The sequence below is a fragment of the Natrix helvetica genome (genome assembly GCF_964273705.1).
Source record: "Natrix helvetica genome assembly, chromosome: 2".
NCBI classification, from domain to species: Eukaryota; Metazoa; Chordata; class Lepidosauria; order Squamata; family Natricidae; genus Natrix; species Natrix helvetica.
The window spans coordinates 21832618-21846749 of NC_138552.1; the positions used below are offsets into that span (position 1 = coordinate 21832618).

Below are 14132 nucleotides of genomic sequence, written 5' to 3' on the forward strand. Positions count from 1 at the left end.
TTTGTTCCAAAGCATGAATGCATGAAATCTAGACATATAGAAAAAAACAGCATCTACATACTGTGCAAAAGAGACAATCAACAAACCAAAATTGGAACAAAAAGACCAAAATATGTCCCCACCAACAATCAACACCCAGATGAGCATAGATGAACTCCAAGATTAACATCTGACCAACAATCCAAAAGTAGACAACAAAAGTAAACCCCAATCAAGGAATTGTCAAACAATCTAACACCCTGTTTCCCTGAAAATAAGACTTCCCCGGATAATAAGCCTAATCGGGCTTTTGCATGCACTAAAATAAGCCCTCCCCGAAAATGTTGCAATACAGCAGCAGCCATGAGGAGACCATGCCTGACTCCTCCTGTACCTCAAAAATAATAAGACTTCCCCAAAGCGCTTATTTCGGCGGGTCAAAAGAAAATAAGAACCTGTCTTATTTTTGGGGAAACAGGGGTAGTAAATGGCCCTACCAAATAATCTCCAAGACTACCCCCACCAATGCTGACAGGGCAAGCAACTAGAACAGGACTGTCAAACTCCAAGCCCGTGAGCTGGATGCGTCACGCGCTGGCCACTCCCACACCTGGTTTAGCCAAGGGGGAAAAAGTCCTGATACGTCATGTGACACCGCCATGACGACATGAGTTTGACACCCCTGCACTGGAATATAAACTGAGAGCAAACCCCACTCCTTACTAGCACTGATGATATTACCTATAGTACTTTGGGTAATGAAACATCTGTAAAAAAATAAACAAGCTCAGAGAGCAGCAAGAACCTCTCCTCTTTATCATATATTGGCTGTGGAATATGGGATTTTTGGACAGAAAAAAATAAAGTAAGAAAGAGAGAGAGAGAGAGAAAGAAAAAGAAAAAGAAGGAAAGAAGGAGAAAGAAGAGAGAGAGAGAGAGAGAGAGAGAGAGAAAGAAAGAAAGAAAGAAAGAAAGAAAGAAAGAAAGAAAGAAAGAGAAAGAAAGATGGGGAGAAGTTTAGGTATGGCCTTGAGATGCAGCTGTGCTGTCATGGGAACAGATGAGCTGCTTTACTGGTAACCAGGACTCTTATGAGGTAGGTGTTGAAAGTGGGGGAATCTAAAGACCTGATCTTCTTAGTTGTGGAGGGATGCATTGCCATGTTTGAAGCTGCATTGTTTTCAGGCATCAAGACAGAGAGAAAACCTTTGGAGAGACCTTATGGGAAGTTGGCGGCTGGAATGAGACATCACTGGGAAGGTTCTGGCCAATTTCTTGCCCCCAGAGAGAGAGGGGTAAAAATGTTGATTGGGAAAAGAGAAGCCAAAACCTGGACAAAGGGGTGTGTTTTACCAAATCCTAAGACCAGGGTTGGGGTTCAAAAATTTTAGTAAAGGGGTTCTCTGTCCTGTTGCTGGATGGGTGTGGCCATGGTGGGCGTGGCCTAGTCAGCCTCCACTATGGGGGGGGGGGCGTTTTTGTCCTCCCTGGGCTCTGGAGCCTTTCCTCGAGCCTCCAGGAGGGCAAAAACGGTCTCCCCAGGTTTCGGAGGCCCTCTGGAGGCCAGAAATGGGCCTTCCCAAACTTCCAGTAGGCCCGTTTTTCACCCTCCCCAAGCCTCTGCATGCACTCTGCCCTTACCTGCATCCAAAACGGGCCATGTGGGGACTCCTGGGAAGTGTTGACTTGGGGTGGGGGTCCAGCCAGGAGTGGGATTTGGGGGTTCTCTGAACTGCATAGAATCTTAGCTAGAGGGTCTCCTGAACCCCTGCGAACCCCGAGGAGCCCACCCCTGCCTAAGACCAATGGGGATAGCGAGAGGTAGCTGCCTGCAAAGGACATGTGGGGACCTGGAGGAAGCCCCAAATTGGGAGGAGCTGAGGGAGATGGTAACTAAGCAGTGGGATGGGCGGCCACTAGCAAATAGCTCTGGGAAAGAGGTAGATAAAGTTACAGCCTTTAGAGAGACAGGAAGGAGGAAGAAACTTTGTACTGGGAAGTTTGAACACACTACTGTAAATACAGTGGTTCTATTTTTTTCCTTGTTCCTGTAAATCTTCTACTTGTACATAGTAATGGAAACAAAAAAGTCTCTGTCCAGCAAATGTTCTGCTTAAAGTCACACGGACGGCCCACTGTATAAGTACCATCAGTCACACTTTGAAATTGCTTGGAATAAATCTACTTTCTCTTATAACTGGCTTTGCAAACCGTAAGGTTCAGTTCAGAGGATTGTGCACAGACATACACAGGCAAATTTCTTTTTTCCAGCACAAAACAGCTATTACTGCTAGCACAGCATTCAAAATTGTATTCAGGCTGGTGTTGGCCAAGAACCTAGCAATTCCCCAAATTTGTGGCTAAGACCCATATAAATATCTAGATTCATGAATCATACTAAATTAATAATAGGATATATTTGCCTTGTCCCTGGCCATTGAATCAATGTAGGTTATAAAGCTTGGCTAATAGTTACAATACAACTAGCCAACTGGAGTTCAATGAAGAAGACCTGGTTAAATAAACTGTGGCTTAGTGGGACATATGAACCAGTGGTGGGATTCAAATAACTTACCAACTGGTTCTCTGCCCTAATGACCAGCTGGGTAGGCATGGCTCAGTGGTCATGTGACCAAGTGGGAGTGGCCAATTCAACGTCACTCAGTTCGATGGGCGCTTTGCCTCAGCTGTGACAATGTCATAAGGGTTAACCGGAGAGGCAGTTTCTGTAATCAGGGCAATAAAGATGAGGCTAGAAACAACACCATAATGTTTCCTTCCTGCCTTCCTTACAGGATTAGCCCTGTAAAGTGGGGGAAAAACAAAAGGAGATTTCTTCCAACAACCGTTTGTCCGAACTGCTTAGAAAGTTAACAACCGGTTCTCCCAAATAGGTGAAAACTGGCTGAATCCCACCACTGATATGAACCTCCAGATATACAAAGATCCGTGATGGCAAACCTATGGCACGTGTGCCAGAGGTGGCACACAGAGCCCTCTCTGTGGGCATGTGCGCCATCGCCAGCTGCTCTTTTGGTTTCTGGCGCACACATGTGCAGCAGCCCAGCCAGCTGGTTTTTGCACATGCTGGAGTGCCAGAAACCTGAAGGCCAGCTGGCCAGCCACCTGGTTTTGGGGTTTCAGGCACTCTGGTGCCTGCGAAGATCATCTGTCCGGTGTGCATGCATGCGCCGGAAACCTGAAGACCAGGAACACGTTCCAATGCACACATTCCGGTTTGGGCTCTCGGTATCAAAAAGGTTCGCCATCTCTGACATAGATGAATATTCTCTGAAACCAATTTTTTCTTTTAGAAAGGAAGGGTTTATTTTAACCATAAATAGATTAGCGTCAATGTAAAAACAGCAATAAGAGCTTAGTAAGGACATATTATTTATTAAATAAAAAAAACATTCAGCAGTGTTCAAAATAATTACGTTCTGTAATTAATCTGAAAATCATTTGAGCTATTGCTAGTAATGCCTGCATGGCCATGGTGATCTTAAATGTACAAAGATCCTGTATACTTTTATTGCCCTTTAACTGTTACTGGATTATAAAACCCATCATTTCTTATGTTTAGGCCATAATCATTAAGGCTAATGGAAGTTGGAGTTTAACAATATTTGGATGGCCAGAGTGACTACTTCTGCTTTTCATCACTTATTTTCTTCCATTCTGTGTTAGTACTTACATTTTCCTTCTTCATTCCTACAAAGCACTTTAGCTTCATCCACATCTTGAATAACCTCAACCAGTTCTCCTGGCTTGACTTGCAAATCTTTGGAACCTCTTTTCTTTAGGGAGGGTGCTTTAGATATGGTAGCAGTGTAGAGAACTTGAATATCACCTTCATACTATGGAAATAAAATGAATTATTCATAAATAAAAATTAAACATCAATTGAAATTATACTTTTGGCTTTGTATACAGTTGAATAAATGTAATCTGAAATTATACTTTTGGCTTTGTATACAGTTGAATAAATGTAATCTTGTTAGAAGAATAAATTCATTTGATTTCCCCTCTCAAACATACGGTACAAGACAGTTTGATTAGATAATGAGTGATCTTTGTTCAACTATTCTTCTTGCCTGATGACCCAGGAAAGGGACTGGATAGGATCTATATCAGAACAATATTCCAGTTGGGCAGTAAATCAGTGGCCCATCTGTTGCTTCTCCATCCCACTCCTGGGACCACAGTGTCAGCTTCACCGGGTAAAGCAGATGGGAATCACAACTAGATGAGCTACTAAGCTTCATTGAGTAGAATTCTTCCCTCCCCCCATCTGCTTCATTTACAGGCCAAGAAGCTAGGGAGGGTCTCTTCTGAGCTTCTTGTCCCAATCACTACGAGGGTTGTGGGCTATGCTGACTCTTACTTGATCGTTTCCTTGGCAGTGTCTCTTTGCCTAGTCTCCCAAGGTCTTTCCTATATACAATTAAACTCCCTAAAAACACATTACAGTGTTGGCACAATCAGAATTTTAGAACAATTCCCCTATAAGAAAACAGTACAAATTTCTTAGGGTTTCTGAGTATTTTAACTTACTACATCTGTATATGGTTTGCCATTTGCACAGTGGCAGATAGGACAGCGTTTCAGAGGGTCAATGTCATTGCCCAGAGGATCATGGGTTGCCCTCCTCTCTTTGGAAGAGCTTTATAGCTCCCGCTGTCTTAAGAAAGTTCAAAACATTCTTAAAGATCCATCTCATCTTGGGCACTTTTTTTGAACTATTACCATCTGGCAGACGGTACAGGATAATAATTTTTTTTTATAAAAACAAGGACAAATAGGCTGAAAAACAGCTTCTATCCCAGGGCAGTAACCATATTGAATTCTATGGTATAGTGCAATATCGGGTTTTCAATTTCAATTATATAGAAAGTAAAGGATGTATGTTTCTGTTTTTATTTTTATAGTTATAATGTGCAGTGAAGACGGCATTTAATTTTGTTGTACCATGTGCAATGACAATAAAGTAAACTAAAACTAAACTAAACCTGGGTGGGTGGGAAATCATAAAAGGAGACCATAACTGAAGACCATATCCACGATATGCATAGTGTGAGAAAAGGAATCTGAGATTATGAATGAACCTCTAGGGGTCATTCAGGAGATTTGGGATAGACAAAATAACTTTTTCTTTACACTGAGTATAATTAATCTATGAAATATGCAATGTGACATGATGACATTCACTATGTAAGATAGCCTTAAAAGAGGCCTAGACAGATACTGGAAGAATAAGGTTATTTAAAACGAGTCAGGATGGTAACATTTTATTATTTACATGAGATGCAGTTTAAGTCTCTAAACTGGTCACTAGGGAACATGAGTGGGAAGTTCCTCATGCCCTCCTATTCTTCTGGTGATCCTCTTACAGGTATTTTGTCAGAGTGTTGGCAGCGTGACTACTATTAGGAGACAACCAAGGAGCAAAACACAGCACACAGAGACTTAGACATTTAACAGTGGTTTATAAGGAGGTGAAGGCAACTCAGAAGGGGAATAGAGAATTGGAAAATTTCATGGTAAAGATGGAACTTGAAAGAATGTCCCTTTTTCTCAGATTCCAGAACCTACCGGAGACAGAAGATGAAGATCTTAAGGATACTATGTGTACAATCTTAGCAGAATATATTAAGAGAGATAAAGAACAGTTGTGGTGGGATATGGACCTGGTTTACAGGATCAATTCAGAATATGCCAGAACACATAATGTTCCAAGGGAAGTACATGTTAAATTTCTCAGGAATACCACGAGGGATGAGGTTTTTTTTTTTGGGGGGGGCACTAAAATATAAAGATAAAGAAATTGCCATTCTTAAACAAATTCCGAAAAAAATAAGAGATAAGAGGAGGAAGTATTCCTCCTTATCAAAGAAATTATATAACAAAGGAGTTTGGTTTAGATGGTTATTGCCAGAAGGAATGTTGATATTCTGGGAGAGAAACAGAATTAGAATCAATACAGTTGTGGAAGCAAAGCCCTTCATGAAAAAACATAGTGCCCTCCTAGAGGATGAAATCATAAGAGGTAGTGAAAAAGGTGACAATACACAAGATATGAGGGAGGGAGAGGCTGTGGCTCCACCAGAGGACAGGGGGGAGGGAGCAATATTGAAAAGGCTCAGGTCACAAAAATAAATGTATTTGAAATATCATTGTAATTGTTGATATATTAGAAAGTGGCAAAAGAGATGATTGAACATATGGTTGATACAATGTACAACAAGATGCTGTTTTTGCTTATCTTTTATCTTTTGTTTTTTTCTCTGTAAAAGTTGTGAGATTTGGAGAGATTTCTACCTTCAGCACGATGTAGCTGCCAATTTTTTTTGTATATCCACCTACCCTTTCCTATAAATGTTTAAAAACCAATAAAATTCTTAAAAACGAACAGTGGTTTATATACAACATATACAGAAATATGCGTGGTAGCAAATACCTGACAAGCAATCAATCTTCTTCTTAACACTACACAGAGAACTTAGCAATGGATACCGGACACAAGGAGAGAGAAACATGAAGAAAAGAGATACACCCTCTCCTTTTACAGACTGTACAGACACCTCTTAAAGTGATAAAGACTTGTGTGGACCCTGTCACAGTCTTAAATTGGCTATATCAATGCTGATTCATCTTCATTGCATCAGCCTTACATGTCATCAGCTTTACAGTTGCATCAGCCTTACATTGGCTGGTCAGCTTTAAATCATCATTACCATGAGGGTTTTTTTTGTTTCATCAAGGTGGTGAAAAAAACCCCCACCATCCTGGGCCCAATGTTTGGGAAGCCAGATTCTGCCTGTCACAAGCTAGGACAAAAGGTGAGTGATGGAGGAGTAACACCTCCTTAAAAAACCTTGGTCTAGCAGGCCCGGCTGGTAGCACCTCATAAGTCCCCCTTTCCAGGGTTACAGGAGAAGACGGTCAACGGTTTTGAAGGCGGAAGAGGGATCTATGCCCCAATGGCAGATCAAGCGGCAGAACCATCTTCTAGGAGAAGGGAAACTCTGATTGCAAACCTCCACTGCCTTGTGGCTACATCCACTACTAGAAAAGGCTTCAGGAGTCAACCCTGAGGCAAAATCCAGAGCCGGAGTCTGGAAGCAGTTCATCACTGTGTACAACCACATTCTGGTAACTCCTGCGACACAGCTGGAACCAATCGTATCGCCTCTGCCATTCCATTGGACTATTTCAGCAACGTGGAGAGGAGGGATCTGTTGCTTGGGTAACAGTCTATCCTCCATGCCCAGGTCTCGTGCTCTGGAAAGGACACTCCAGCTTTACCTCTTTCCAGAACACGATACCATAGACTTTTGAGACTGAAGGATGCCAATGCAATGCATCAAGGTGGACAAAGAAACTAAGCTAGTTAGTCTTTAGTCTGACTTATCAGAGGACTACTTTAATTAATCAGCCATGCAATCCAGTCCTATGTGTACTCAGTTTTACAAGTTCAGAAGAGCAGCTGCAGTGGATAGGTGAGCAAGGAAACACACAGTGCAGTAACACCCTACAAAGTTGCATCCTTTTTAAATTTTTTGATTCACACAGAATTTCAAGCCAAACAACATAGTATGTTCTTCAGAGATTTGCATTTCCTCTGGATCAAAACTTGAACCCTCCTCTGAGACTACCAAATGACTTCCTCTCATTATCAGACATACAAAACACTTTGCTAACAGTGTGTTCAATGGGGAAATATACTACTTTCACATTTTTCCCAGGGGAACAAAAGAAGAGTAATAATTCTCCAAGGCAGCTTTTTGAAATGCTCTTTGGTACGCTTTTATGAATTAAGATTCTAAAGGGTCTAACTGAACCTAACTATTACTATCAGAAAATGAACTCCACTCAATTCAATGGAAATGGAAGCGTCTAATGGACTTTTTGAGTAAAAAGTTACTTCTGATTTATGATTTTGATGATTAGATTAGAATAGATTATAAAAAGAAAATTAAAAAGACACTTGGAACACTGCATCCAGTTTTGGTCGCCACAATGTCAAAAAGATGTGGAGACCCTAGAAAGAGTACAGAGAATAGCAACAAAGATGATTAGGGGACTGGAGGCTAAATCATATGAAGAACGGTTGCAGGAACTGGGTATGTTTAGCTTAAGAGAAAGAAGGACTAGGGGAGACATGATAGCAGTGTTCCAATATCTCAGGAGTTGCCACAAAGAAGGGGGAGTCAAACTATTCTCCAAGGCACCTGAGGGTAGAACAAGAAGCAATGGGTGGAAACTAATCAAGGAGAGAAGCAACTTAGAACTGAGGAGAAACTTCCTGACAGTTAGAACAATTAATCAATGGAACAATTTGCCTCCAGAAGTTGTGAATTCTCCAACACTGGAAGTCTTTAAGAACATATTGGATAATCATTTGTCTGAAGTGGTGTAGGGTGTCCTGTCTAAGCAGGAGGTTGGGCTAGAAGACCTGCAAGGTCCCTTCCAAATCTGTTATTCTACGTCAAAAAATTATTACAACGTAAGAGAGAGAAAATGAGAGACCCAATATTATGGGTCCCTTGAAATATTCACTGCCATGTGAGCCATAACAGCTAGATTTGCCTAACACAAGATATAGAAAGGATTTGGAGGGAATCAACCCAATTAATTTTGATTTGCAGAGGCAGATAAATACAGAAGTCACTTCCAGAGATATTTTATATGTCAAACATATTTATCTGTCAAACTTAACTCTATGCAGATCACTCTGTCTGAAGCTATGTAGGACCTTAAAGGCAACATACAGCATCTTAAATTATACACAGAAGCCAATTTGCAGTCATTGCAACTCCTTAAGCAGTGGAGTCACTATTTTGGGGTACACCTGTTAATCCCTGAGCCTGAATCCCTGCATTTTGTATCAACTGTAACTTACGATCTAACTTATGATCAGCTGTAACTTACGATATAAGTCCCAGAGCTCACTGTAATAGCATTGCCAAAAAGCCATTAAGAGTTGTTAACCTAATTTTGCTAAGCTTCTTCTCCGGTAACATTGTATTGCTAATTAAAGCGGACAAAACCTTTGGCAGAGCAATTCTCGAATACAACTCATCTGCCTGGAATCCACACTGTATATTGGACATTAACACAATTGAATAAGTTCAGAGATATTTCATGAGAAGAGTACGCCACTCCTCTGCTCACAACAGAATACCTTACGGCACCAGGCTTGAAATTTTGGGTTTGGACAATCTGGAACTGTGCTGCCTGCCATCGGACCTAAGCATAGTACACAAAATTGTCTGCTACAACATCCTACCCATAAATGATTACTTTAACCTCAACCTCAATAATACACAGGCAAACAATCGATACAAATTCAAGGTAAACCGCTCCAAACTCGATTGCAGAAAATACGACTTCAGCAACAGAGTGGTCAATGCCTGGAATGCTCTACCTGACTCCGTTGTTACATCCTCAAACCCTCACAGCTTCAACCTTAAACTGTCTACCGTGGACCTCACCCCATTCCTAAGAGGTCCCTAAAGGGGGTGTACATAAGCGCACCAGCGTGCCTACCGTCCCTGTCCTACTGTCCTCATTTATTTGTATTCATTTCCTTTGTTTATGTCCATGTTTATACTTATACCTGCTATCCTGTACATGTTTGACAAACTAATAAATAAAATAAAAATAAATAAATAATCTTCCCCTTGTACAGTGCTTTACAATATTCCAAGCAGAGTAACTACTGTAAGGCATAGATGACTGCACAGGGCTTCCTCATTCAGAATTCTTGCTATTGCTGCAAAAAGAAAATGTCACTATACAAAAGACTTCCTGGCCACAACTGCCACCTATTGTTTCTGCCAAATTGTATACTGCTTCTTTTCAGAGACAAACACAAATTTTCTCTGGAGTCCATCTCAGAAAAAAGCATAGTTAGGAAATATCAGCATCAAACTGTATCCCTTGTCAGTATTTAAGGGCTTTTGGGAAGCTGGGAAATCACAGAATGATCAGATGTTGCATTGATGTGTTTAAGATTGCTTATGTGTTTATTTAACATATTTATGTTTACATGCAATCAAACAAATACTTACTTTGAATTTTTTTCGAAAATCTTTCTCTTCTTTGTCCATCTTCTTAACCTTCTGTGAATCACGCTCATCAGATTTGCCCCTCCCAAAGTTCAAAGACATTATATTTTTCCCGAGGCTAAAACAATACATTAGAACAAAAGGGGAAAAAAGCCATCAGTACATTAAAGTAAAGGTAAAGGTTCCCCTCTCACATATGTGCTACTCATTCCCGACTCTAGGGGGTGGTGCTCATCTCTGTTTCAAAGCCAAAGAGCCAGTGCTCTGAAGACGTCTCTGTGGTCATGTGGCTGGCATGACTAAATCCCAAAGGTACACAGAACGCTGTTACCTTCCCACCAAAGGTGGTCCCTATTTTTCTACTTGCATTTTTTACATGCTTTCGAACTGCTAGGTTGGCAGAAGCTGTGACAAGTAACGGGAGCTCACTCTGTTACGCAGCACTAGGGATCTGAACTGCCGAACTGCTGACCTTTCAATCAACAAGCTCAGTGTCTTAGCCACTGAGCCACCACGTCCCTATCAGTGCATTACATTGGTATATTTAGCTGCAACTGCAAATTATTTTTACCAGTTTACACAAGTCAACCAGCCCCCACTCTGTATGAAAGAAAACAAAGAAACATACTTTTAAATTTATTTTAACTTGCCTAATTTCTTTTGGTGGGAGCGGGAAGTCAGTGGATTCAACATCATCGTAAACATCACTGTCTCCAGAATCTAAGATAGATTTGTAGGGAAAAAAAAGATAATTATCACTGGTTATGCTCATACATATAGTTTGGTGATAAATTTGGACAAAAATAATAAATTAGGATTTCAATTTTAGACAAAGGCCATACTTTAAAGCAAGACATTATCTTTATGTTATCTTAAAAATTTGCTTCACACTTAACTTTGCAGTTTAAAAATAAACCAGTTTTTTTTTCCTGGATTGTTTAGCCATTCAAATGAAGCTTAGGCAAGACAAAAGTTACCATGATATTTGTCATGCCACATACATTGCGTAATATGTTGTAACAGTGAATTTGTGTGTTATGATATGCCATGACAAATATATACCAAGGTATTACACGATCTTTCTTATATGAACAGAACAACGTGTGTGTTGAACAGTCTAGAAATCTTCTGAGTTAATTAAGGCTTATCTAATGCATTTCAGGGCACTACTGGCGTATGTATATACATATTTCTGGATTGGATTGTGTCCTATGTTTGCTTTTAAACTGTGTTACTAGGTGTTATTAATCTCACTGAGTTGGAATCTAAAACCAGGAATTGCTTGGAAGCAGCAACGCATTTCAAAATAATTCACTGAATATTATGTAGGCCCAAAGCTGCTTGTCAGTATTTGTTGCCTAAGGAGCATTATGCTTGTCATGACTGCAGATACGCCAAAATGTCTCTTTAAACAGTCTCTGGCCTCAAACTACTTATAACATTACAAGTGTTACAGATAAGCTTTGTTTAGCGGCTGCCTCATTTAGTGGCCTTCACAGTTACAATGATGGTTAAAAAAAAGTAAAATTGTGATTAATCCTCGCACCTACAAACTTCATAGGTCTGTAAAGCAAAGGAAAACTGAAGTAAACACTCAAGCACAGTCACGGTTTCATTTAGCAGCCACTTCCCTTAATGACCAAGTTGCTGGTCCCGTTTGTGGTTACTAAATGAGCACTACCTGTACAGGCAGTCTCTGGGTTAAGAATGAGTTCTGTTTCCTAATTCTGTCTTTAACCCAAATTTGCCTTTAAATCAGAACTTGCACTTACAAACAAACTTGACTTTTATTAAAAATGGCTGATAGCATTCTCCCTCCTTAAACTAAGGAAGTGCTGAAGCTGCACAATACAGGAACCTCTGAACCAGAGATGGGTTGCTAATTTTTTTTACTACCGGTTTGGTTGCACAGTGTTGTGGCCCAGCAGGATCCTTTGGAGCTGCTGAAGAACTCAGATAGCGACGAATCCTATGAGTTGGCTATGGAAGATGTGGAGGACCCTGGGCAAGGTTCAGACTCAGAGCAGGAACCAGAGAGGCTGGTTGGCCACCAGGAGGCGCCTGAGGCATGGAGCAGTGGGGAAGATCAAAGGGAGTTGGTCCCTGATGCCAGGTAACGGAGGGCGGAGAAACAGAGGCAGCAGTTATGGAGACAGACTCATAAGAGATAATCAAGCCCAGGTGGTTGTGGCCTGGCCCCTCCCAAGAGAGTATATAAGAAGAGACTTTGGGAGGAGTCCTTTTGCAGGACACAACCGTTCGTAACAATCAGGAAAAGCTCTTGTCTGTATCTGTTGGAGTCTGGGTTGCTGCCAACGTCTTGCCTGTGAGTCATGTTTGGGCTTTCAGCTAACAGGATTATAATTACTATAAATAAAGAGTGGCAAACAGCTAAGCCTGTGTCGGCATTCATTACCGGATGGAGGTGGGCCAGAACACATTCCTATGCACTCGCTGACCCTTCTGTGCATGAGCTGAAGCAGCCGGGCAGGTGGGTAGAACCTCTTGCTGTTGCTACTACAAGTTCGCCCGATCCGGGCTGAACCAGCAGCAACCCACCTCTGCTCTAAACACAGACTGTATATTAAAGCACACACAACTTTAGCAGTTTGTGAAAGCATTCCGTGACTTAACACTTCATTGGCCTAAGGAAGGCAAACATCATCTGGTATTTTGAGCAATAGTACATTTGTATCTAGGGCTTGTCCTTAAGATGGGATTGCCTGAATTGGAACAGGTGTTGAGTTAGAAAATAAGTCATTCAAGGCCAGCATGGAGGAACAAGGCAACGGTGGGATTCAATTTTTTTTACTACCGGTTCTGTGGGTGTGGCATGTTGGCTGTGGCTTGTTGGGCGTGGCAGGGGAAGCATTCCCACCACACTCCAGGGGAAGGTTACTGCAAAATCCCCATTCCCTCCCAATCAACTGGGACTCGGGAGGCAGAGAATAGATGGAAGTGGGGAAGCCAGAGGTGGTATTTACCAGTTCTTCGAATTACTCAAAATTTCCACTACCGGTTCTCCAGAACTGGTCAGAACCTGCTGAATACCATCTCTGGAACAAGGGCATCTTTTCCACAATTCCAATATGATTTGTGAGATAAAACTTACAACAGTATTGTATTAGCAAGAGGATGCAGCTAACAGGCTTAGCTCAGGGATTTAGGCTGGGTGCAGTGTGACCCATTCCTCTTTAACGCCTTTTCCAAAAAAAAAGAAAAAAAAACGGGATAAACTGAGTGAGACTAGGATGAATGGCAGAGAAGTCGATGGAGTGGGACTCTCTCTTCCTGCTGGCATTTATGTAACCTTTAGGGTGCATAATGATATAACCAGTGGTTATTGCTGTTCTCATTTATTATTATTATTATTGTATAGCAGGACAAGACTGTAAGGACTGGGACCATGACAGATGCAAGATGGGTAGAGCTGTAATTTATTCTGCTTCTTCTGTCGGAAGCAAAATGGCTCTTTTCTGACTGTTGTTTAATGGGAAGCTTCTGAGATGATGGAAGGAAATACAATATGCTAACCAATAGTTGGGTAACAGTTGGAAGAAGAAGAAAAAAGCCATAGGTTTTGCATAGAAGAAAGTATCTATGACATTTATACAAATCAAATCAGTGTTTCTCAAACATAGCTGGCTGGGGAATTCTGGGAGATCAAGTTCACATATCTTAAAGCTGCCAAGTTTGAGAAATACTAAGTTGAAGATATTCACTTGGCAAAAGGCCACAACCATGAGATGGCAGCAAAAGGCTACAATGTTTCAGATCTCTTTGCTGCCATCTCATGGTTATCCAGATTTCTGCATTCAAGATATAGTAGTTCTAATTCAATACAGCCACAGTCAAAGAATTTCATCCAACGACTTACCCTTCCCTGTTTGTTTTGCTAAAGGACTTCTTCTAGAAATAAATTTAGAAACAATCTTAATTAATATATGAAATGGAAGGATTGGTATTATCTCAGCTTTAAATCATATGTGACCAAATACAAAAATATAAAGCAAATATCTTGAAATTTTGTCATTGAACCTGCAGATTAAGATTGGTAGGTTCAATGCCAAGAGAGCCATAAAA

At 41.0% G+C, this 14132-nt stretch overlaps 1 protein-coding gene across 5 annotated transcripts in view; it reads right to left on the reverse strand.

Annotated features, from left to right (window-relative positions):
* The window catches only part of FYB1 (FYN binding protein 1), an 86135-nt gene that overhangs the window by 14463 nt on the left and 57540 nt on the right, over positions 1-14132 (reverse strand). For 3 of the 5 annotated variants that reach the window (XM_081940079.1, XM_081940076.1, XM_081940078.1), the window contains 4 exons: positions 13927-13958; positions 10700-10769; positions 10053-10167; positions 3674-3836 (listed from right to left, as the gene is read on the reverse strand). In XM_081940079.1, coding sequence (XP_081796205.1) covers positions 3674-3836; positions 10053-10167; positions 10700-10769; positions 13927-13958 — 380 coding nt within the window. The remainder of the gene's footprint in view (positions 1-3673; positions 3837-10052; positions 10168-10699; positions 10770-13926; positions 13959-14132) is intronic. The other 2 variants (XM_081940077.1, XM_081940080.1) reach the window with 1 other exon arrangement.